The following is a 24,684-nucleotide window of genomic DNA, read 5'->3' as shown; positions in this document are numbered from 1 at the left end:
TCATCCTCGCGCGCCTTTCAATCTCGCTGTCCTTTTCCCTTCCGTTTTCCGCGCCCCTGCTTTGCATTAAGGGACTCGACTTTGCCTCTCATTCGGCCTCTCCTCGCCGCAGCCATGAAGGCCGCCATCCTCATCCAGCAGTGGTACCGGCGCTACCTCGCGCGCATGGAGGTGCGGCGGCGATACACCTGGACCATCTTCCAGAGCATCGAGTACCAGGGCGAGCAGGACCAAGTCAAGGTGCGACCACTTCCCTGTCATTTCCATTCATTTTCTTTGGAGTTTGCGTTAGTCTGACGGCGTGTGTTTGTGTGCTGCAGCTGTACAAGTTCTTCAACGCCCTGCTCACCCACATCCCCGACCCCACGCGGCAGCCCGTGCCCGCCGAGAGGATCAAAACGGCAGGTAAGTCGATTTCCCTCTCTCTCACTCTCTCACTCACTCACTCTCACTCACTCACTCACTCACTCACTCACTCACTCACTCACTCACTCACTCACTCACTCACTCACTCACTCACTCACTCACTCACTCACTCACTCACTCACTCACTCACTCACTCACTCACTCACTCACTCACTCACTCACTCACTCACTCACTCTCACTCACTCACTCACTCACTCCTCACTCATCACTCACCCCTCTCACTCTCACTCTACTCATCTCACTCCTCCTCACTCTCCTCCTCTCACTCACTCCCCCTCCTCTCACTCTCTCTCTCTCTCTCTCGTCTCAAGAAAACCCGACTGATTCGTATGCCGAATTCACCCCACAATGGCTCGAGTGCACAGTCGGATCCGGGTGCAGGCTGATTCGGGACAGTGCTGTCGTCGCGCTCTGTCTCTCTCGCACCCGTGGGTCGCCCCGCAGGGGTGCGAGAGAGACAGAGCGAGCACTCGGTGCGCGGTGCCGCGCGGTGCCGCCTGCACGGAGGCTAACCTCGTCACGGCGCGGCGCGGCGCGGACGTCCCCAGAAAGCAACCCGACTCGAGCCGGAGAGCTCATTCCGAACTGTGATGCCTTTGTCGCGCCGTCTCTCTCGCACCCTTCCCGGACGCGCCGCGAGTGCGAGAGAGACGGCGGGGGCCTCCAGGAGCAGGCGAGGCCGGGCGAGGCCAGGACATCGACGTTCCGAAACTAAGTTAGGCGGACGGGACGCCGAAAGGGCCCCGCAGTCCCGCATCTCGCGAAGCAAAAGCAAGTCGCGAAGCACGGCAGCCCTTTCGATATCATTACAGTGAGACGCGACTTTAAACTTGGCGCGCGTCACGTCTCTGTCATTCTATCTCTCTCGCACTCGCGGGGCGTTCCGTCGGTGTGCGAGAGAGAGAGACAGCAGTCGTCCCCTTTGCCCGCAAGCCATTCGGTAGAATTCCCGATTCCTGCGCCGCGCGGCTGTTCCCACCAGTGTGTTCCTGTCTCTCTCGCTCCCTGACGAGAGCCCCACGAGTGCGAGCGAGACGGAGCTGTCTGACCCGTTTGCCCAATTAGGTCGGGCGCCAAAGGCAGCCAGCCGGAGGCAGCGCGACGTCCTAAGTCAACCGACGTGGCCGCGGGGGGCCGCGGGGGCCCTGGCGAGGCCCTGACGCCGTGGCCATGCATGCATTACGACGTTGGCGCGCGCAATCCGAGGCCCGGCCTTCCCCGAGCGTTAGCCGAGCGTTAGCCGAGCGTGAGCCGAGCGCTTGATTTGGCCCGAGGCCGGGCTGGGGCCGGGCAAATGCCGTGCCAACGGGGCGTCAAAGCGCCAACGCAACTATTGACGGCCCCCGCTAATTGCTCAATCCCAGCACCTCCATTTAGCATGACAATGGAGGCCGGGCACGTGACGCCGCGAAGCCGTCCCACAGTGGATTTGCCAGAAGACCGGTGGAGGCGGCCAAAACTCCTGACGCGTTTTGAGCTCCACAGTCGCTAAATGGGGCTCGAACCGAGCGTGTGACCCCACCAATGGATTGCTCTCCGAACGAGGAATCCATTGATGGGGTCACACGTTCGGTTCGAGTCCTGTTCAGCGGCTCTGGAGCTCAAAACGCGTCTAGAGTTTTGGCCGCCTCCAGCGTCCGGTCCAAGAAGCACGTAACGCGAGGGGCGTCCTCTGAGGCGTGCCAGCCACGCCCACGCCCCTGCCATACGAACCTGCCGAGTTTTCATGAAAGCTTTTTCACATCGATATTAAATCAGGCGACCAAGGCAAACCAATTATCAATGTGCAAAACTTATTCGTGTTGTGGGTGCACGACAAAAAAAAGTGAGTGGGCCCTCGGCCGCAGCCACGAGCCGCAGCACTGCAGCTGGAGGGAGGAGGGTGCGGGGCACCGCGAGGCACCGTCGCGCTCCGAAATAACGCCTCTATATTCAGCGACTTGCATCCTCTCTCTCGCTCCCTCTCGCCACGCTGGGAGGCTGGCCCACAAAGGACGCCTCGCGCACCGCTGCCCGCCGTATCGGCCGACTCGTTTTATTATTTTTCATTCCTTTATTTTCCGCGTCTGGCGAGGCGACGAGACCTCGCTCTCGCTGCTTGCCTTTGCCACCCGGAGTGGAATTACAAAGCCCGCCAGCACGACACGGCGGCGGTGGGGGCGGTCAAAATCCCGCTCGCGCTTTGAGCTCCAGAGTCGCTAAATGGGACTCGAACCGAACGTGTGACGTGTGACCCCACCAATGGATTGCTCTCCGAACGAGGTATCCACGTTCGGTTTGAGTCCCATTTACCGACTCCGAAAGCTCAAAACGCGTCTTGAGTTTTGGCCGCCTGCGCCGGCCTCCTGGCCCACAGTGCAGCCACGGCCACTGGGACTCCCTTTCTCGTCGAATTCGTTTCATTTTTGTGAATGCCCTGCAGCGGCGGCCGCGGCGCAGCAGGCCACCAACCCGCTGGAGCACGACCTGCTGACCCAGCCCGTGGACCCGGCCTACAAAGGCGTGCACCTCAAGTTCCCGCTGCGCCGGAAGGACCTGGAGGCCCTCATCGACTCCTTCCGCCGGAAGAAGGTGAGACGCGGTGGCTGGCTGGCTGGCTGGCTGCCTGACCGGCCGGCTCGTGCGGGGCTCGGCTCGATGAGCCCCCTCGGGGGCCTGGGGGTCGTTAGGTCGGCTGACAATGTGTCCGTCACGGCGGGACCTGGAGGGGGGGGGAGGCGCGACCGCGTCCTGGACACCTCTGCCCCATTTGCACCAAAACATTTGTCACGGGCGGTGCGGGGCGGCGCGTGTCCATTTTGACAAATGGTGTGTGCGGATACGACCCACGCCCCGCGCGCCCCGTGTAGTCGAATGGACCCTCGACGGAGGGAAAGGGGAGAGAGGGGAAAAAACCGCGCGGATCGAGAGGGCGACAAAAAATAGACCTGGAAGTCATTGTGTGGCTGTGGACAAGTGGATCGGAGTGATTTCTTGCCTCTCCGCAGCCGCACCGCCTGCACGCCAAGTACGTGGCCGGCGTGCTCATCGAGGCCGTGGAGCACCTCAAGAGGCTGCCCAACCTCAACCAGTGCAGCACGGCCGTCAGCAAGCAGGTCACCATCTGCGGCGACCTGCACGGCAAGCTGGACGACCTCCTCGTCGTCTTCCACAAGGTAAAAAAAAAAACAGGTTCCAGGTTTTGAAACCAGGTTCCAGGTCTTAAAACCAGGCTCCAGGTGTTGAAAAAAATCAGGTTCAAGGTGGCAGATTTTTTTTTTTTTTTAAAAAAGGCGGCCTGCAAGTTTGACAGACCGGGGACTGGGGGGGTTGAGTGAGGGCGATTGACGCGCGCGTCACAACTTTTTCCTGCCTCTCTCTTTTTTCGTCGCCGTCGGGGCGCTGGCCCATTGACCCCACGACTTCCTCTTTCCAGAACGGCCTGCCGTCCCCCGACAGCCCCTACATCTTCAACGGCGACTTCGTGGACCGGGGCAAGAAGGGCCTGGAGGTGCTGCTGCTGCTGCTCGGCGTGCTGCTCGTCTTCCCCGGCGACGTGTCCCTGAACCGCGGCAACCACGAGGACCACGTCATGAACACCAGGTTCGTGTTGTCCGCCGCGCCGTCGCGACAGCAGCTTGCCTGGGGAGGGAGGCATGGGGGAAGAGCGCCGAGGTGTGCGTGGGACTCAACCTTCGGGGGTCGTCCCAAAGGGTACCTGTTGACCACCACACCGTCAGCCGCCACACCGCCGTGCCGCCCGGAATCCAAACACGGACAAGGGCAGGCCGCGCTCCTCGCCGTGGGGAACACGATGTGCCCAGCACAATGGCCACTTTCAATTCCGGCATTTCGGGCTGCCCGGCCAGCCCGCCCGGACAGACACCAGAGCTGGCAGGGCTGCCAGGGCAGCGCATTGTCCGTTTTTCATTTACATCCGGCCTTCGCATCCGGGCTGGGCGGGCGGCGGTGGCGGCGTGGTGTGGTCGGTGGACGGCGGAATCGGCCGACCGGGCCTCGGGGACGGCGGGGACCTACTTTACTAATCCGAGCACCGCTTTGGCGCGGGCTTCATCATCATTCCCTCCAAAGCAGAAGCGGCGCGGCGGTGCCGGGAGTTGAGCGCGAGTAGTAAACCGGGGCGGGGCGGGCTGTGCGGTGGTTAGATTCGACGGCTGCGGGCCGAAATAAGGCTAAGGGAGGCCCGGGGTAGCGTCACTGCCCCGCGCCGCCCCGCGCGGACTCACGGCGCGCTTAATAGTTGCGCCATGATGCCAAGTTGGTGTTTGCTGCCTCATTATCGCAGAGGATGCCTCGGGAGCCTTCGGGAAGCCGGGGGAGGAGCGCTACCCCGTGGTACGTAACTACGTAACGCAGTGCGGGAGAGCACTTTGGGCCTTCCCCCTCCGAACCACCGCCAACACCCGCCGGCGCCACTCCACTCTGCCTTTGTAACGACGTTTCTAACGCAATCTCCCCTACATGCGCGCAGCGTGGGATGGGCCTTACCGCGCGGCCCCAACCTTGACGGGCGTTACGTAACAATGTGCACACGAACGCCCACTGGAAGATCGCTGTACAGCGTTTATTCGCACGCAAAAATAAAATCAAACCGAACGATATATTTTTTTGCACTGGAGCTAACAGTGTAGCACAGCAGAGACAAAGAATAGTTTTTTTTGTTTTTAAAGAATATTTGTAGCGCCCATTTCTGCCGACGCAACAAAATAATGCCGTGCGATTTCCGAAACGAATGTGTTGAGGAAAAAGCACCGACAATTTCGGTTACTGCTGCGCCCCTTTTCCGTGTACGCCTGTCGTCATGACTCGCAGTACCCTCGTCGTGGTGCGGACGGCTGATGGCTGCTGCGGGGGCTCTTGAAGGCGCGGGGCTCGCGTGGCACGGCGGCCCTCAGCGACGATGGCACTGGCGTGGCGGGGCGGGGCGGGGCGGGGCCGCCACGGAGGCGGCATGGAGCCTGTCATGTTTGGAAATGTCGAAGAAGATTGAATACTCTACTTGCGCGCCGCAGACGAAAAGTATTCACCATGCATCAGCGGCGCGCCCCGCCCCGCCCCGCCACGCGGCGTCTTTCTGGAGTGGAGGCGCAGGATCGATACCGGGCGGGAGTGTCCTAAACGATTTAATGGGCGGCGCTGTGATGTCGTCGTCGGCCACGTCTGTCTCTCCGGGGACGCGGACGCGCGCACGCCGCCGCCATGTGTGGTCTAGCCCGTAATGGTAATGGTAACGGCGGGTAGGCAGCCCCTGTCTCGGTGGGCACGGCTGCGCGGCGGATTGCCTATCTGCCGCTTTGCGGGCGCTCTTCCAACCGCGCGAGGGTGAGCGAAGCCGGGCCGGGCGGGGCGGCGATACACTAACACTGACACGGTTTTTTCGGGGGGCGGGGCGGCACGTTTAAAAGCGGCCCGGCTTTGTGGACCAGATCAACAAACGGCCACTCTGGGGGAGCCGGAGCAACAGAGACGGCGGGGAGGTGGAAGGAGCAACAGAGACAGAGATAGGTCGTGTTTGCTTTCATTGATTGTACCTATCGGAGTGCGGTGTTTGTAAAAAAAAAATCTTGTTTGTGCAGATACGGTTTCGTGAGGGAAGTGAAGCTCAAGTATAAGGTAAGCAAGGATGATTTGTAATTTCCCTAAGAGTATCGGGCAAGCCGCGAGATGAAATGATCTCGGCGGTTACTCTTTTTAGGACGGTTTTTTTTTTAAAATGCGCCGCGTTTTTCTTTTTGCCCGCAGCACTGCTCCGACTTCCTGCTGAAGCTGATAGAGGACGTGTACCGGTGGCTGCCGCTAGGCACGCTCGTCAACAACAAGGTGCTCGTGGTGCACGGCGGCATCTCGGACAACACGGACCTGGACTGGGTCAAGAACCTCTCCAGATCCAAGGCAAGTCCCTCCTCCCCATTTATTCGTTTACTGTCGGCTCTTTTTTTTTCCCTCGGAGATGGAGAGCCCCATTAAGTGGCTTCGGCTCGCGCGGCTCGGCTCACGCCGTCGGCGAGAGGGGACGAAACGCGCAGCTACGCGCAGCCAATCAGAGCGCGCCTACAAATTCCATTTCCTGTTGTGTATTCGACAAGGACTCCTGCGCCAGCGCCAGCCAGGCTGTCGATTGCCAGAGTTGCTCCCCACGCATTTTCCCCCTCCCCCTCTCTTCCCGCGACCCGCGTGACATTTCGTTTCCCCGCGGGCCCCAGCGAGGGGTGCGGCTTGGGGTTCAAGAGTCTGGCGGTTAAGGCGCGCGCACAGCGCCGCACAGCCGAGCCTCGCGGCGCCTCGCGGCGGCCAGGCGGGGTGGCGGCGCTCTCGTAGTTGTCTCACGCACGGCGCTGGTGTCCTGGTGTCGGCCGGGGTCGTGTTGGGTTGGGTTGGGGTTGGGGGCAGCGGGGCGGGGCGATTCTCATACCACGGGCCAGGGGGCCGGGGCCGGGACTCCCAAACAGGTCCGCCCGCGGCCGGCCTGGAATAGAGCCATGCCCGGGGCGAGGGCGAGGCTTACCTCCGCCGTGCCTTGGCCTTGCCGCCTTGCCTCCGCCCACGGTGCTGCAGCCGTCGGTAGTCGGATTCGCAACAGTGCCCCCGCCTCACCCCTCCGCCGCCCCCGGGCACGCCCCCGAGTGCGATAAAGACAGAGCGACGAACGCTCTGTTCGGCACTTCTCTGAGAGATTCCCGTCACGAGAGCGCGGCGGCGCGGCCTGGATGTCTCGGCGACACGGCGAGGACGGTCGAGGAGGTCGAGGAGGTCGCCGCGCGCCCATCGAGCTGTTTAAGTCGGCGCCGCGTCGTGCATGCGACAAGGGCGGGGCGGGGCGGGGCGGGGCGGGGCGGGGCGGGCCCAAGGCTAGTGGGCCTCCTGCACGCGCGTGTTGATAGAAAGCGCGCAAACATTCCGCGCGCTCATCCCCGGCACGCACGCCGCCATCGCTTTCGTCTGTCTCTCTCGCACTCATCGCGAGGCTCTGCACACGTGCGAGAGAGTCGGCGATCAAAGCACGCCCCGCGGCCCTGTTCGTTCATGACTTTGTGTTTCTCTCTCTGTCTGCGCAGTACGTGTCGCTGCTGCGGCCGCCGGTAACCGAGAGCTCGGCACCCGGGGCGGAGCTCATCGACAAGATGGAGTGGAAGCAGGTGAGTAGGCCTTCCGCTTCATCAGGTGGAGAGAGAGAGAGAGAGAGAGAGAGAGAGAGAGAGAGAGAGAGAGAGAGAGAGAGAGAGAGAGAAGAGAAAGGAAGAGGGAGAGAGACAGAGAGAGCCGCTGCAGCGCAGCATGACGCACCAGTGTCATAACTCAGCACATTGGAGGATTCCAGGGCGCGGCGCGGGGTTCGACTCCCGCCAAAGGCCTCATTTTTTCCACCCTAGAATCCTCTGACATTCAGGCGGGCCAGGCGGCAGGGGGCAGGCTCCCACGCCGACGCGGCGACGCGGCGTGTGTACGGGCCACCGCCTATGCGGAATCCTCCACCCCCAGCCCAACCCCGCGGGCGGCTGGTTCAAATACCACCGCCGCGATCATAATACTTTTTTTTCTGCTTTCTCCTCTTATTTTTTCATAACCTCGGCGCTTTCTCTATCACACTGGCGGCCTTTATTGGTGAGATTATCGATCGGCGTGTCCTGAGGGGGGCAATGAATCTAGCGGGGCTAGAGCAAGGTGGCGCCTCGCCGCGCCTCGCCCTCCAAACTGGCCGAAGGAACCGAAGGAAGGCCCGGCCAGGCGCCGCGCCGCGCGCTCGGGCGTAAAATCAGTTTATGATTACTTTGCAAGGCGATGATGGAGGGGGAGGGGGGGCGGAAAAAGGACAGGCGTGATGCCCCGTGAAGGTGAAAGGACGACGCTGTCGGCGCCTCGTCGCTCTGTCTCTCTCGCTCGCGTAGGCGAGGCGGGCGAGGCCCAGTGGGTGCGAGAGAGACGGTTCGTTATCGCCGTGTTCCCCGTGTTGCAGGTGTTCGACTTGCTGTGGAGCGACCCGCAGCCCGCGGACGGCTGCATCCCCAACAGCCTGCGCGGCGCCGGCACCTACTTCGGCCCCGACGTCACGGACAAGTTCCTCGCCAAGCACCACCTGTCCTACATCGTGCGCTCGCACGAGTGCAAGCTCGGCGGCTACGAGCTGACGCACGGCGGCAAGGTGAGAGCGACGGCCTCGGAGGCCCCAGCCGCGGCCACACCGAACTTCCGACCGCGGCCCTTAGCGGCGGCAGCGCGCCCCGTCGGTCTAAGCGGTGCGGTTCCCCGAAGCAGAACCCTCCAAAGTCTCGGGGCCGCGCCGCCACGCCGCCACGCCGTCGTCGGCCGAGTGTCGCCTCGAGCCGGGCCACCCTTACCTCCCTTCCGTGGGCACAACGGAACCGCCAGCGCCGCCAGCACGCCGCCGTAAACTCGATTAACTCAAGAAAGACCGGCCAAATTGCCATAGCGCGGTAGTTGCTGTTTTTGTCTTTGTTGGGCGGTGGCCGCGGTGGCGGTCGAGGGAGGGGCCTGCCGGCGATGGGTTGGTGTCTGCGAGCGAGGGGGTAGTCTTTCACCGCCTTCAACTTCTCCTGGTAATTACTTTGACCGCTCGGGGTGGTCTTGGCCGGTCTTGGCCGGTCTTGGCGATGGCGGTCTGGCAACTCGTCTCGCCCCGCTCCAGGCCGCTCCAGGCCGGCCCCAGCTCGTCGCAGCCCCGGCGCTCGCTCTAACGACTTCCGGGCGGCGAGACAGCGAGTCCGGGACTCCGCCTCGGCGGCACGGCGCCCGGCCTCGCCCGGCCTCGGACTCGGCGACGCGGTGCTCAACTTGGCCAGATAAAGAGGCCGCCGGTCGTCAGAGCGTCGTCTTTCAATCGCGGTCTCAATGCCAAAGCAGCGGTTCGGAAGGCCGATGACGACTGCGCCGCGAACCCTTTGCCAAATCCTGTGTTTTTTGTGACCGGTCCTTACTGCCATTCCGAATCATTCCGCGAAGCGCCAAGCAGCGGGGCCACGTAATAAATGCACGTGCAACAAGTGGCGGGGCTGGCGGGGGGGGGGGGGGACGTGTCATGTCGCTCGGCCCGCGAGGCTTCGCCCCGGCAGCGCAGTCGGCCTGCTGCAGGGCAGGTAGGCGAACGGAGCCAGAACTGACGCTGGAACACTTCCTGCGAGTAAGCTGGGACGGAGTCCCGCCCGCGCTGCGAATAACAATGAATGAATGAGTAATCCGCTCTTCCCATTTTCCGCGCCAATGCAAAAATGCAAAAATGAGCGCGAGTTTGATCGAGGCGGGCGCGATGCATATTCAGCCCTTCCAGTGCCCCGCCGGCCCCGCGGCCAGGATAAACAGCGCGTCAAAACTTGTCCTTCGCGTCTCGGGCGAGCCGCCGCCTACGGCCTGCAGGCAAAATGGGCGGGGAAAACCTCCTCCGTAGCAGGCCGCGTTTTCTCCAGCCCTTCACCAAGCACATGAGGATGTCGATGGACGAGTAACCTGCCGTCCTTGATGCGAGTCCCTTTTAAGGACATTAGACCGCCCACCGGCCGGCCCCTTGCAGTGGCTCAACTCGCCGTCGTCGACTGCCTCCATTTCTCACGGCCGTTACCGCGGGCCGCGGGGGCGTGGCTGTCGTGGCCGGCCGCGGTTTCCGTCCGGCAAGCCGCTCAGCAAGCCGCTTACCGCCAGCCCTCGGAATAAAGCGCGCCTTTCCGCCGGAAAGCGGGCAACTCGTCGCGCGGGCTGAGAAATCCCGGACGCGTTTCGAGCTCCAGCGCCGCTGAACGGGACTCGAGCCGCGCGTGTGACCCCACCGATGGATTGCTCTCCGAACGAGGAACCCATTGGTGGGGTCACACGCGCGGTTCGAGTCCCGTTTAGCGACTCTGGAGCTCAAAACGCGTCTCGAGTTTCGGCGAGCACTGAGCAGGCCAAGCAGGCCGCGGTCATTAGGGGAGCACGCCGCTAGTTCCGAGAAAGCGCCGCGCCTGCGACAGAGGGCGCTGCTATCGCCACTATCGCCCAGTCCGTTTGCGTCACCGCCATGTATGTGGCCACGTTTACAACGCGGTGACGGCCCCACGGCCAGAGGGGGGAGGGGGGGAGGGGATTAGGCAAAGGGAGTGCCGGGCCATGGAGCAAGAGTGATGAGGGAAGAGGGGGAGGGGGCCAGAGGGTGACGAAATGTGTCGCGTCATCCCAGCCAATATATGCAGCGCGGTCGCAGAGGGATTGCCAAACAGCTGTCGCCGTCCTTTATAAGGAATTTGCCGCGCGCCCCGCCGCGCCCCGCCGAGCCGGTGCCCATTTATTTGGCTGATGGCGTGGCGGGGCGTGGCGGGGCGTGGCGGGGCGGGGCGTGGCGGGGCGTGCCGTAATAACGAAAATAAAACGGCGCCCGAACAGGATTGCACCGCTCCTCGCCCCGCCGCCCCGCGCCTCGCCGCTTGTGCACACCAAGTGCGCCGCGCAGCCCCGCCCAAATTGGACCGCTCGTCGGCGCGAGGCGTGAGGCCGGCGGGGCGGCAGGCGCACGCGACGGGATGACTGTCGCGGAAAGGGCAAGCCGGGCAAGGCAGCCAGACAGCCAGCCTGTCGCGAGGGCCTCTTGAGATTTGAATCTCTCGCACGTAACGCATAGACTTACGTCGCGCTGATGCGGTCGGCCTTCACAGCCGGAGGAGGAAATCACAAAAATTCAAACGCGATCTTGCAGACTTTCTAAGAGACGAGTCAGCGAAAAAGAAATGGCATTATGCAGTCGCTGTCCCACAGACTATTTTCGATGTCTCACAGAGTATTTTCCGGATCCTGTTTTTAAAGATTCTCTTAGGTTAGTCCAAAATTACCGAAAATTCACTGTATGAAGTGAAACGTGTCATCTGCTTTGATGTTTATGAACTTTTTCTTCGGCGGCGAGGAACCATTCTCACCCAGTTTGGCCGTTCGTTCGACTTTTGGGGGACTCGCGGGGGAGGGCAGCACAGTACATTAAGTCGAGACGAGTTATTCGGGCGCGTTCGGCGCGTTCCGACTATGGCACGTCCCACGCCCCCGAGGTCCCCGAGGCCGAGCGGCCGAGCGCGGGATTTGCTGCTTTCATATTCAAATCGGGATAGTTGAACGAAGTCGGCAGTCGCGCCAAGTGAAGGCAGAGAGAGACGGAGAGAAAGTCGTCCCGGCTTCGCGCGCTCCGCGCTCGGCTTGGCTGCGACGCGTGCCGGCCCGGGTTATTGCATTCCTTGCCCGATAGCAATATCTTATCAGCGGCCGGAATAGATTCCAATTTGCGCTGCCCTGGCGGCTGCCCTCTCTCCCTCCAGGTGGTGACCATCTTCTCGGCGTCCAACTACTACGAGCTGGGCTCCAACACGGGCGCCTACGTGACGCTGTCCGGGCCGCAGCTGTCGGCGCGCTTCGTGCAGTTCTCCACGGCCACGCCCAACACCAAGCGGCTCACGTTCCGGCAGCGCGTCGGCCTGGTGGAGAGCTCGGCGCTGCGGGAGCTCCGCGCGCAGCTGCTGCAGCACAAGGAGGCCCTCACCGAGGACCTCAAGCGCCTGGACGCCGACAACACGGGTGAGTCTAGCCTTCGGCCTAGCCTAGCGCCCGCGGACGCCGAGGTAGGCTCGCCCGCGGCGCCGCCGGGCGTGGCGGGCCTGCCTACCCGCCGCCACGCAGGCGCTCCGAAGCCACCGCGTCGCTGTCTCTCTCGCACTCGAGGGGCGTCTTGGCTGCGTGCGAGAGAGGCAGTGCGTCGTCGAATCAGCGGTAGTTCGGGGGCGTGAGGGCGCGAGGGCCGTGCGGCGCTGAAGGGGCGAGAATCCCCGGCAGTCCGGGACTCGATTGGCCCCCCGGCACTGTAAGTGCTTTGAGGCGGCGCGGCGCGTGCGGCGGCACAAAGGCAGGGCGGCCCTACAGGACGAGGCCCTGCCGGACGAGGTCTGCAGCACGCGGCCCGAGGCCCATTGACGGCCAGGGCGGCTAAAGGGCCGCAGGGCCAAAGGGCCAGGGGGCCACAGGGCCAAGGCGGCGAGGCGAGCTACCTCCGAAGGTGAACGTGATTTCCTTGGGCGCGCATTCCCAGCCTGAAGGACGAAGGACTAAGGGCTGGGCGGGGCGGGGCGCCGCAGGACCAGGGCGCTCCAAAGGGCCGCCCGACGAGATCCCGATCAAAACTACTCAGCGCGACAACGGCGAGCCGAGACCTCGCTCCCTTTGTCGGCCCTTTCACGTTAGGCCCCCAAGCCCTTCAGCCCCCCCCCCCTTCCCGCTCCACCTTGACGCACCGCGCCGCGCCGCTATCGCAGGCCGCGGCCGGGCCGGGGCCGATCCCGTGGGGTGGATGGGATGACCGGAGACAGTCAAGTTTGCGACGTCGTATCAGGCCCGGGCCGCCCCCCCCCCCCCCCCTCTCGGCCCACCACGCGCGCGTCCTTCACGTCAATGCCAAAAAGCTTTCCCGCGCGGCCTTTCCCGCCTTAATGTAAGTCTGGCCGACAGTGGAGCTCCTTAGTCCTCGTCTTCTCCGTTCGGCGGCCCGGCTAGGCGGCCCGGACGCCGGCCTGGATGACGGCCTGGGCGATGACGGCGCCGCGGAGTGGAGTCTCGTGGAGTGCAGGAGCGGCGTGTCTTTATTGTTTTACACTTATTGCGTTTTGGCGTCGCGGCGGGAGCGGCCGCATACTGCGAACCAAGACCGGCAGAGGCCAAGCAGAGGCGGCCAAAATTGTAAACGCGTTTTGAGCTTCAGAGTCGCTCAACAGGACTCGAACCGAACGTGTGACCCCACCAGTGGATTCCTCGTTCGGAGAGCGATCCATTGGTGGGGTCACACGTTCGGTTCGATTCACATGTAGCTCTGGAGCACAAAACGCGTCCGAGATTTTGACGCATCCGCCGGTTTTCTGGCCCACTGTGCGGCGTGCTTGCAAACAAAGGAGCCACCGCCAGCAGCAGCGCGCGACGCGCGGCAGCGCCACCACGGGGGAAAGGTCAGATTCATTCCGCGCGCAATTGTGCGGCCGAAAATAAACAACTTGAGCGCAGCGCAGACTTTGTTGCCTCCTCTTCCAGGCCCTCTTGAAGCCGAGCGCCGCCGAGGCTGCGGGCCCCCTCCCCCCCCCTCTCCCTCTGGGGGTAGTACGGGGAGCACGCCGTCGTCGTCGGCCCACTTCTGTCTGTTCTTCAAGCCGAGCCCAGGCGGGGCGGGGCGGGTCTGCATAACCCCATCGGCATTCGACTCCATTTGAATACGTCTATCGCGCACCCCGTGGCCGCCTTGCCCGCCGTGCTGCAGCCCTGCAGTCCTGCAGCCCTCCACCCGCCTCCACCAGTCCAATCCCGGCCGGCCGTACCTCTCCCACGTTTATTAGGAGAGCGACCCCGGCGGCAAACAGCACTGGGAGGCTGAGGCAGGAAGGTTGGAAGGCGCACTTGAGTTACAGCGTCACTTTGTCGTCGGCGGGGGCGGCCGTGCCACGCCGACGTGGGCGGAGGTCAAAGGTCGGCCGTGCCACTGGTGGCCGCATCGGCCCGCACCGCCCGGCATCGCCGCATCCGGGCGGGGCGCGGGGCGCGGGCTCGGGCTTTGCGCGGACAGGAAGACGAGGTCCCCCGGCGCCCCACACCACACCTGCACGCCGCCGTTAATGGAGACAAGTTGCTTGTTTTTGTTCGGGCGAGCGGGCCGGGCTGGCTGGGCCGTTCTGGGCCGGGCCCTCCGGGGCCCCCGGCCGGCCGTGCATGGAGCAGCATGCAGCCTCGAAATGAAATGCGGCGCGGTCCGGTTCGGCCGATATATATATAAACACGGTGGGCGGCAAGGCTGGCCTAACTGCCGCCGGGCACGAGACGGGGACCAAACGGCCAAGGGCCAAGGGCTGGCCTAGGGCTGGCCTAGGGCCGGGCTAGGGCCAGCTAGGACCGAGCAGCAACCCAACGGGAAGCGGACCCAAAGGGCTAGGGCCAGCCAGCACACTGATTCCAGCAGGTCTCTCTCTCTTTCTCTCTCGCACTCATAGTGCGCCCCCTATGGGTGAGAGAGGGAGAGGGAGGGAGAGACCGCGGTGCAGGGCAAAGGCAGCATTAGCACGGCGCCTCGTTAAACAGAGGGCCAGGCGGCGAAAGCGGATCCCACCAGTCCGGGCTTGAGTCCGGGGCCGAGCTGGAGAGAGAGACCGGGACCGCGGTAGAGGCGATAGTGTTGGGCTGAGCCGCGGCTGGGACGGGCCGGGCCGGGCCGGGCCAGGGGATCAGGATCAGCATCGCAGTCCTCATCCGGGTGCGTCTCGGCAGCCTCGCCAGTCTCGGGGGACTGAAAGCAGATTGGTGTCCCGCCGTTTGCAGAGCCCAGCCTAGCCGCCTGGCGATGGCACCTTGCAGCCGAGCGGGCACGCACACACACATTCACGCCGAGCAAACAGAGACACTCACAGACAGGGACACTCAGACGGACGCACTCACACTCACACACACTCACAACTTTGACGCAGCGCGAAAAGCCATAGAGACGGCGAATAAAAGAGGCAAACAAACTTGGGCAATGATTACGAGTCGCCCCGTCCTTGCAGCTGCCGCCCCGTCCCGGCCCCCCTCATGGAGCCTGGCCAAGACCACCAAGAGCGGGCCCCGCCAGCCAGCCAGGCGATAGACGGCACAGGCCACCCCTCCCTCCCCTTTGCAAACTCTCATCACACTGTGTTTCTAGCCAAACCGCATTGCGCCCGATCCCCGCCACTCTGGATACCCCCTTCGCCAAGCCGCTAACGGCCCCGTTAACGCCGAGCCCGAGCCCGGCTCTGTCTCCGTCGCACTCGCGGGGCTCTACGCAAGGGTGCGAGAGAGACGGGGAGACACACCGCTCGGCAGCCCAGCCTGGCCGAGGGAGGCCGTGCTGAACGGCGCGACCGCGACGCACTCTTCCTTCGTCACTGGATTTAAAATGCACGCCGCCCCGTCCCGGCCGCCCCGTCCGTCCGTCCAGGCGCGTCAAAGATAAGCCTCACTACAACGCACCGCCCCACTGACGGACGACGATGAGCGGGGCGGGGCGGGGCGGGGCGGGGCGGGGCGGGGCGCGACCAAGAAAGTTTCCTCGAGATGTTGCGTGCAGATACTCCGGGGCACACAGCCCCCTCCCCTCCCCCCCTCTTTCTCCGGCCGGACGCGGCGGGGTGGCGGCGGGGTATATAGTTTAAGCCCCCCACTTGCCGGGCCCGACGCGAGGCTAGGCCAGGCTAGGCCAGGCGAGGCCCGACGTGGCCGAGCAGTAGACCCCTTAAGACACCTTAGACACGAACGAAGCACCCCGCCTCATCACATCTGCTCACGCACCCCACCCCCCACCCCCACCCCCACCCCGGCCTTCCGGCGGTCGCCCAGTTAGTTAGCATCTATTTCCCGCGCGGCGAAAGGGGGTCGTTCGTTTTCGGTGCGGCTTTGGTTTGCAGTGTACGGGACGGTGGTTTTTGTAAAAGCCCAAACGGTTTGCCTGCAGGTTACGTGACCGTGTCGCAGTGGAGCCAGGCGCTGGAGGCCCGCACCAGCCTCAACCTGCCGTGGCGCATGCTCTCCCACAAGCTGGTGACCGTGCACCCCAGCACCGGCAAGGTGCAGTGGCAGACCACCTTCCAGGACCAGCTGCCCGCCAAGCGATCGGTGAGTCCGCCGGTCTGTCTGTCCGCTTGTCTGTCTGCCTGTCTGTCTGCTTGCCTCTCTCTAACACGCCTGGTGGTTTAGGGGTCAAGATCGTCCCTGGCAAGCACATCGTCAGACGTCCACACCCACAAGGTAGGCAGGGTCCGCACGCAGGGCCCCCGTAGTCTGCCGTAGATAGCCCCGGATAGCCCCCCCCCCCTCTTCCGCCTCACCACGGCCCCGCCGCGCATCAAACTCGCTTAATACCGGTGCGCGACGGTCCGCGGCGGTCCATCCACCCCGAGAAGGCTGCTCAAAGAGAAAAGAGGAGAGAAGAAAAACCTCCCGAACCCAGTACTTGAACCCTTGATCACCGGCGCCGCTGCCAAACTGCTGCGGCCGTAATGGTGGTCTTCCCCGCCCGCCCCGCCATCGGTGTGTGCAGCTGAGCCCTTCGCTGACGTGCGCATCGCCGCACCCCGCCGCGCCCCGCCGCGCCCCGCGTCTGGCGGCGGGCATTTTTCTTTACAGCTCGGCCGTAAACGGGTCCATAAAGCGCTAGAGCAGCTAAAGCAGCTAAAGCCGAGTCTGAGGCAGCCAGAGCTGGCCAGAGCCCACAGTCCCTCTGACTCCCCCAAGGCACACGGCGCGTAGGGTTGAGGGCTGCTGCAGCCTCTTCGCGCCCCTCACAGTGCGTTTGCCTGTCCACGCTTGGCCTGATGAGCAGACACACACGGCCGCCACCACACTGCCGTCGTCTCTCTCGCTCCGCCGGCTGCTGTAGGCCCGCCGGCAGTCTTCCCTTCGCCGGAGAAAGGTGTACGGTGGCGGCAGGTCCAAAGAAAGCAACGCGACATTTCCTCACGGACTGCAGGGCGTGCGGGAGGGGGCGCGGGGGGCGGGCTGCGGCTTCCCCGCCGTTCTTGTGTCGGACTCCCACCGGGCCTGCCTGGCCTGCCCTTGCCCTTGGCGCCCTTGGCCCTCGTAACGCAGCAAGGCGGCAACGCGGCGGCGGCAGGGCAGAGCCAGGCAGAGCGGCATGCTGGGTTATTCATCCCTTGCATCTCGCTGCCGCCGGGGCGGCCAGGGCGGAGCAAGGGGAAGAGATATGAGGGGGCAGCCTTGAACCAACATGGGGCATTAATTATTCCAACGGCCTGCGGGGCCGGCGGCGCGCCCGTTTGGCGGAGTGTGGTTCTTCCCCAGATGCACTCCAAACTGCATGTGAGGGGGTAGCATGTGTGTGTGGGTTGGTGTGCGCGGCAGCGGCGAGTACCTACACCGCGGAACGACCCGCCCCAAGTCCCAGGGAAACGTGCCGGGGCGCTTCCCGCGGGAAGCCGGCCAAACGACCCCAGACAAAGTAGAATTGAAAGCACCCTTTAATCCTGTAGTCAGTAAGGAGTGAACGCACCCAGTGTAAAAGTGTGATCTTCCTCCGTGCAGGACTCCGGGACGGTGGCGGAGACCCTGTATCGCAACAAGTCCAGCCTGGAGGCCATCTTCCGCATCATCGACAAGGACAACTCGGGTGAGTAGCGCCTCCTCCGCCCTCCCCGACGAAACCACCTCACTCCGAGGAGTCTCTCGTCGCTCTGTCTCTCTCACTCCCCAGCGGGCCAACGGGCCGCCCCATGAGTGCGAGAGAGACAGAGCGACGGAACGTTCCTTCGGGCCTTCGGGGGCGGCAGGGTGCACCTTCGTGCCGCGCTACTCCGCCTCCACGGCCTGGCCGCCGACCGTGGGCTTATTGGAGTGTTGGTGGAGTGAGTGAGTGAGTGAGAGAGAGCACCGCCGAGTCGCACAGGGATACAGGGGTATCGGCTCACGAACGCGGCATCGCGGCGGAGGGAGCGAGAGGGGAGAGGGTGCAGGCATGGTGCAGGAAGGGAAGGCCCTCTGGCCTTTCACGCCACGGGCGCGCGGTGCCGTTCCCTGCAGCCCCGGGGCACGCCTCGCCTCGCCTCGCCTCGCGCTCTTCGCACAGATAGTAATAAATTAGCGCGCATGCAAACTACCGGCCCACGTCGCCCCGCCTCGCCCTGCCGCGCCAGCCGCGCCCCGCGGCCTCTTTTCCCGCGCCCTTCCAGGGAAATGGAGATGGCATTCAACCATTCAACTCGACGAAGTATGACTCCCTCCGCCGCCCCCGCCGCGGCCAATGCTGCGGCCCTGCGGCTGCATGGCGCTCGGGCTTTATGAGACGGGGGCGACGGTCTCTGGAGAGTTAGTGTGGCCGACGAACCGTGCCCAGTTCCCAGCAGACTGAGTCCGAGCACTGCTCTCGCCGCACTGACTCTCTCGCACTCATGGAGCGTTTCAGCGACGAAAGCAGTGCTCGGAATACGAGATTTCGGCGCCGACACGTTTCAATCTAAATGCGGCTCAACTTTGCGCTCACCTCGCGTGCCTCGCGTGCTCCAGGCTACATCTCGCTGGACGAGTTCTCGGAGGCGTGCGCGCTGCTGGGCGAGCACCTGGAGGCGTCGCAGGACCAGGCGGTGGACATCTGCCGCTCCATGGACATGAACAAGGACGGCCAGGTGGACCTCAACGAGTTCCTGGAGGCCTTCCGCCTCGTGGACATGGAGAGGCACGGGCCGACCACTCCGGACGACGACCTGTCGCCCGACGAACCCAACAAAGAGTGAGGCGCTGGAGGGGAAGATGAAGAAAAAAAAGAAAAAAAGAAAAGTGGCACGTGAAGCTGGAACCCCTCACATCCTCTTGTTGAGAGTCAGATGGGAGTATATTTTGTCAGAATCTAAAAAGAAAAGAAATGGGAAGCGATTTTAGCATTTTGTTCGGTATGCTATGATAAGAACATTGATCAATATGTGCCAAGAGAGTAAACAGTGGGAGATACTTCTTCTTATATAAAATTGATGACTTTTAGCTGGCTTTCAAACAGACATTTTTTTCTAAGACACCGTGATTAATTTCATGCATCTTCCAAAGAAGCAAGACGATAGCTTCCTGAATGCCAAAGCCGCAATTATTGATAACTATTGTTCCTGATTTTTACTGTGGCTTCTAGAGCCCAGTCACTTTTTTTTACGTACGTGATCTCTACCCTCTATTGCACAAATTAGAAATGCATACACCAGTCCCTCCATTTACATTAAAATTAAAATGTACATATGAATAGAGATTCTTTTTAAACTTTCAATGTTGAAAAACATCTGTAGTTATCTTTTATGCAAAATCATGACCTACTTTCATTGTAATGCAAAATCTTACCTGTAAGCAATGGTGCTTAACTTTGCTGTTCAAAGTCTTGACTGTGATATTATTGAAGGCATGTATTCCTGTCCTTAAATGTTCAGAAGATGTGATGCTAGTCTTACAGAATAGTAGGGTAGCAGGTGTCATGAGCATTGCTTGAAACAATGTTCAGAACTGTGTCATAAGAAAGGGATGAGTGAAAACTAGCCCTCACTTTAGAAATGCATAAATAGGTTTTATTTTCAGATTGGCTGTGACTTTCTTTGCATAAGCTTATTTTTGAAACCTCCAAAAATAATTTGACCAAATCCGTGCAGAAAATAGTTTTCTAAGCTTCAATTTTTGGCATAATGGGTTTCTATTATGGCTGTGCTGAAGAGTTTCTTTAACATTGCTTACAAAGATTGGCTCTGTTGGTTGGATTGTGTGGATCCTTCTTGAGCCTCGTTTACCACTCATACAAAATTAAGTAGATTTCTCCACTCCATGTTTCAAAGACATCCTCTAACAACACTGACTGGTAAATATGACATAAGAACAATATGACACTAATAAATACCAACATGCAACCGAGACCAAAGGTTATCCTTAATATTGGTAAGATTCATTATTCATTTAGTTCAAAGATATTTTTCTTAAACTCAAAGACAACAGACAACTGACCCTATCCCTCCAACGCTTCCATATTTTTTTTAAGACATAGGAGGCACTTGTTTCAGCAGTGATCTTGCGCATAACATGTTTGGTCCAACAGATTATTAAGAAACAAATAATTTAAAGATTTACCAAATTTAAATTATTCCAAATTTACGTATTTTTACTATTACATTGATTAGGACCCTTGCATTCATTCCATGAATATGTTGACCAAAGTCTAAGAGCTTGAATTGCAAGTGAGATGCAGTTGCCCTAAATTACTTCAATAGTGAAAAGGTCAGAAGACTAGAACTCAACAAGAAGCTTGATGTAGATTGGTAGAAAAAAATTCAAAAGTTAAAAAAGAAAAAGAAATCATTCCAGTAAAGTTTTTTATGTCTATGTGGCCCCCTTACAGAAATCACTAAAGACACATTCCAAACAATAACCATTGCACGTACTCTACCATCACATGGTAACTCATAAATATGTTTTCATCCAGTAAAAGACAAGAGCTGCAATGCCCCCCACCAATTGACACAAAGCACTTGTTAGGTGTTGATCGCTGTTCTTGATGCATGGGACATGGGAAAAAGATTTGGATATGGGCTGCTTTACCAAACATTAGCAATATCCCAAGACATACAACAACTCAATGGTGTAAACTACATATCCTTCTTTCTCTTTAGTAGAAATATAGATGTAAATTATGATCATAGAGTAGAAAATCATTTAAATCATGATTTTAAACATAATACTTTCAATTGAATGTTTATTATAATGTTTTCCTTCTCCTGTTCCAAATGTCAAAAATCCTCTTGTTTCCACATTGATGTAGAAAATTGCACACATCTAGGCAGGCATAGCTAACTGCATAGAATAAAAATGGCAGTAGATAAAAAGTTTCCTTCAAATTTGATGCTGAGAGGTGTAACTGCACAATCAACACTTCACCCAATATTTTTAATTCAAATTTAAAAGTTTTTGTAGCTGTTCTGAAGAAACTCTCAACTTTATCCAGATTATTTGGACAGATTCTTTGGATTTGATTGTTCTTCCCTAGATACCCTAATGCACGATATTTCTACTGAAATTGCACAGCTCTTGAAAAGCAGGGCATCTGTTATCTTCCTATTTTTCTCTTTAATCAAAAAATATTTCAACTTTGATGAATGTTAATGTAGAGGTATTCAGACAACTCTTGTATTATTCCAAATGTTACAAAATAAAGTATGTATTTTGTTTCCAGACGTGTCTTGAATTTATGGTCACACAAAGAGATGCAATCAGAGAAAAAAACAACATACCCGACATCATTCACATAGACATCACAGATTATGACCTTGACCCATCAAATTTTTAAGAAACTCTGCTTGGTACACTTGTAAACTCATCTGTCTGATTTGTTTGCTCCACATTGAAAACCAACTAATGTAGTTTTGGTCCAGTTGATTTCTTGGAAATGACATGTCTGAATGATATCCAAAACTATTTGCATCATTCAAATTAAGATTTCTTGTATCACAGTAACAACTTGTTTCACAGTCCCACAACCTGTATTTTTGTGACACTGTGTCCCATTTGTAATACCTATTCAATCCAGACTCCCATTTGAAATGACATTTTAAATCGGGATTATATAAATAGTAGCATGATTCCAACTCATCCCATATATAGTATAACTTAGAGCTCTCATCCCATAGCCAGGGTGTGTCTTGTGGCGATGTGGACAATGTTTGGTACTTTGAAGCCATATTGGTTTGAGAACTTCCACCAGTTTTCCCTTTAGATTTTTTCTTTTGGGTTTTCGGGATGTTTTTCTTGGGCTGATAAACGGATTCATCTGATGATGTATATTCTGGATCGTGTTGAACAGCCTCAAATTCACTGGGCTTTTTGAGTCCATTTTCCCTCAGTTCTTGCAACTGTAAATTGGCTGCTGTCAACACTAAATTGGCAGATGACCACCAATCCTTGAAATCATTATTATTCCCTGAGGAAGAGGATTCAATCTTACTGCCTTTGGTAGAGAGAGACCATTCATTGAACGATTTTTCCATATCTTCATAAGTGCATAAGGTCAACGACTTCTGTTTCGGAGCACACAGCGCTTTAGACAACTGATCAGTTGCACGTTGCAGAGCTGTTTCACTAACTGTCTTACCCAGGTTGGGTGCACTGTTTGCTAGAGCACAAGAGGCCTCAGTGGCATGTGATGAAGACAGCAGTGAACATGTGGAAACTTTGCTGCATTCTTTTGAGAGTGTGTTTCCGCCGGGAACTTTAAGGTTTGATTTGCATTCCTCTTCTCTCTTTGTCCCTTTTGGATTTTTACTAATTCCCATCGACATCTTTTCCCCCTCACATTTAACTGGAATATTCACATCTTCATGAGCAGCTTTTTCATCTTCGCTCTGTCTCTTGTTTAAGCACACCTCCCCAATTTTTGGCCCAAGGTTCTCACTGACGCCTTCATCTTCAACAGTCAAATCCAAGTTCTCCAATTTGCTAACTAGGTCCCCTTCACACTTTTTGTGGGACCCAAAAAAGACATCCTCAAGTTTACTCACATGTTTGATAAGGCTCAAATCTGCAGGTAAAACATAGACTATAGACTCATTTATCTCGGACAACATTTTTTTGAAATTGTCTACTTCTTCACCAGCAGATGCTAGAGTGATGACACAGCCTAGAAAAAACAAATCAGAGAATGTTTCAATTTACAAATTTCACCAAACAGTACATGGCATACAAAATTGAATTGAACATAAACATTACCATAAGAGCCGAACCGGCCTGCTCGGCCCATTCTGTGCAGGTAAGTGGCTGGATCATAAGGAATATCCAGATTAATAACTAGATCCACACCTCTAAAATCAACCCCTCTTGACATAACATCAGTTGTTAAAAGAACACGGCTCTGAAGTTCCTGTAAATAAATATTTTAAAACAACTTATTGTTGGAATAAATATAAGAAGAACAGTTTTGTCTTTTTTTGAAAAGATGTTACAAACCTTGAAAGAGTTTAGGGTAGCTGTTCGATGTGTCTGCTCATCCTGACCACGAATACTCATAGCTTTCCAACCATTCGCAACTAATTGGTGACAAATAGTCTCAGCTCTGCGACACACACAAGTGCATGAGAAAACAGTATGCTATTGACAACAGGAGAAGAAATGCCATATCTAATAATTTTAGATTTACCTTGTTTGGTAGTTTGAAAAAATCATACATTGAGTGAAGGAATGACCAGAGAGAATATCAAGAATTTCTTCTAGCTTGTATTTTAATTTCCTAACAATTTGAGGATGGTTTGGAACCTCTTTAAAAAATTGTGTGACTCCCAAAAGAGCCTAAAAAGAAAACATAGTTAATTTATAAACATTTCTTCAAAAAGGGACTCAAATGAAAAGGGATTAAAATACATACAGTTGAAGCAAATTTTTGTTGTTCAATGTTACCCGGCTGTAGACGAGTTGCTTTTTCAGGAGTAACCCAAAAGGGTTCCTTCATGTGCTTAACAACATAATCCCTGACAGGATTAAGAAATGTAGCACTGCAGAGGATTGTTTGTTTGTTGGCAGGCAATAATTTAGAAATAGATCTGAAAAGGTAATCAGTTGATACCATCATTGTACTTAATGGAAACATAAATTGATTACTAAAAGGCACGCTACCAAGGCATTACAGACTTACTTTATTTGAGAAAAGATGGACTTTTCCATTAGTTTGTCAGCTTCATCTAAAACAAATAGTCGAACATGGTTCAAAGAAATGTCACCACTTTCAATCAGACTATTCAAACGTCCGGGTGTGCCTATGGCAATTTGACAGCCTAGAGTATTCTTCTTGTCTGCTTTCACTGCAGTTCCACCGATGAATACTTCTGTTCGGACTGATAGGGAGAGACAGAATAAGAAAGATGGGTGTCTACATATATTAAAATAGTGGAAGAAATAAGTACCTTTAATATCAGAGCTAACAATGGATATGAAGTGCTTTGTTTGAAGAGCTATCTCACGGGTTGGTGCAATCACAATCACTTGCATCCTCTTGCTATCCACTTTTACAGTTTCCAAGGCCGCCAAGGCAATTACTAAGGTTTTTCCTGTACCAGCTTTCGACTGAACAATCAGATCTACAAACACAAAGTTAAATAATAAGATACACTAAGAATCATGATGAATGGAAAAAAGAAGTATCTGACGGCAATTACACACCAAACCCAAGGCGGAGTAAAGGTATTGAACGCAACTGAATCGGAGAAGGCTTTTGGAAGTTTGCAGCTTCTAATCCATTTAAAATGAATGCCGGAAGTAGCAGACTTTTAAAATCAACATTTTCTTCTGTCAATATATCATCTGTGCGGAGTATGTTCACATCGTTCACATCGTGAGCCAGTTGAGATTGGGGGCTCTCCTCTTCAATGACTGATGCTTCAGCCTGTGAGTTGTCCAAGCCATTAGGAGACGCTTTACCCTTGACCATTTTGATGACGAATAAGAAACTAGGGGAACAGACAACCTATAATCTGCAAAGGATCATGCAAAATTAAAACAACGCCGTAGAATTAAAAATTTGTCACAGCATAACGCGCAAACCTAACCTTTGACTCATATGGTGTCTACGGAGAGGCTGGAGAGGGTTGAGATATCACCTCACACAAAATCATCACAATGACAACTCCTATATTCCTGTATTTGCAAGCTCTTCCATCCGTGTGACAGTAAAAGTTGACGTAAGGTAGTACCGCTAGTAACGAACACAATTCGGAGATTCAAAGTGCAGACGACAA

General features: G+C 57.2%; 2 protein-coding genes across 2 annotated transcripts in view; one reads left to right on the top strand and one right to left on the bottom strand.

The window, feature by feature from the left end:
- The window catches only part of LOC117640128 (serine/threonine-protein phosphatase rdgC), a 26,673-nt gene extending 5,537 nt beyond the window's left edge, over positions 1–21,136 (top strand). Inside the window, exons 4-16 of the mRNA XM_034376430.1 lie at positions 113–240; positions 321–405; positions 2,850–2,998; positions 3,415–3,582; positions 3,843–4,009; positions 6,004–6,040; positions 6,170–6,319; positions 7,483–7,563; positions 8,382–8,567; positions 11,713–11,968; positions 15,888–16,048; positions 17,474–17,558; positions 18,452–21,136. Of these exons, the coding sequence (XP_034232321.1) occupies positions 113–240; positions 321–405; positions 2,850–2,998; positions 3,415–3,582; positions 3,843–4,009; positions 6,004–6,040; positions 6,170–6,319; positions 7,483–7,563; positions 8,382–8,567; positions 11,713–11,968; positions 15,888–16,048; positions 17,474–17,558; positions 18,452–18,678 (1,880 nt within the window). The 3' untranslated portion in view covers positions 18,679–21,136. The remainder of the gene's footprint in view (positions 1–112; positions 241–320; positions 406–2,849; positions 2,999–3,414; positions 3,583–3,842; positions 4,010–6,003; positions 6,041–6,169; positions 6,320–7,482; positions 7,564–8,381; positions 8,568–11,712; positions 11,969–15,887; positions 16,049–17,473; positions 17,559–18,451) is intronic.
- LOC117640051 (DEAD-box ATP-dependent RNA helicase CshA-like) lies at positions 21,107–24,684 on the bottom strand. The gene is made up of 9 exons (XM_034376308.1): positions 24,496–24,684; positions 24,110–24,420; positions 23,854–24,027; positions 23,586–23,784; positions 23,319–23,493; positions 23,094–23,242; positions 22,904–23,009; positions 22,667–22,817; positions 21,107–22,577 (listed from the first exon to the last, which is right to left on the bottom strand). The coding sequence occupies exons 2-9, from the start codon at positions 24,375–24,377 to the stop codon at positions 21,217–21,219; spliced, it is 2,583 nt and encodes an 860-aa protein (XP_034232199.1). The 5' UTR covers positions 24,378–24,420; positions 24,496–24,684; the 3' UTR covers positions 21,107–21,216.

The sequence above is a fragment of the Thrips palmi genome, unplaced genomic scaffold, assembly GCF_012932325.1.
Source record: "Thrips palmi isolate BJ-2018 unplaced genomic scaffold, TpBJ-2018v1 HiC_scaffold_1, whole genome shotgun sequence".
In the NCBI taxonomy this organism is placed as follows: Eukaryota; Metazoa; Arthropoda; class Insecta; order Thysanoptera; family Thripidae; genus Thrips; species Thrips palmi.
Note: the sequence above shows the minus strand (reverse complement) of the source record. Positions and strands in the feature narration are given on the sequence as shown.

What these genes read in the sequence shown, in the direction of transcription:
- LOC117640051 (XM_034376308.1), bottom strand. Translation starts at nt 24,377, where the DNA reads ATGGTCAAGGGTAAAGCGTCTCCTAATGGCTTGGACAACTCACAGGCT. An exon ending in TTTTCAAACTACCAAACAAG is followed by an intron (nt 23,010 to 23,093) that starts GTAAATCTAAAA and finishes TGTGTGTCGCAG; the next exon opens with AGCTGAGACTATTTGTCACC. An exon ending in CTACCCTAAACTCTTTCAAG is followed by an intron (nt 22,818 to 22,903) that starts GTTTGTAACATC and finishes ATTTATTTACAG; the next exon opens with GAACTTCAGAGCCGTGTTCT.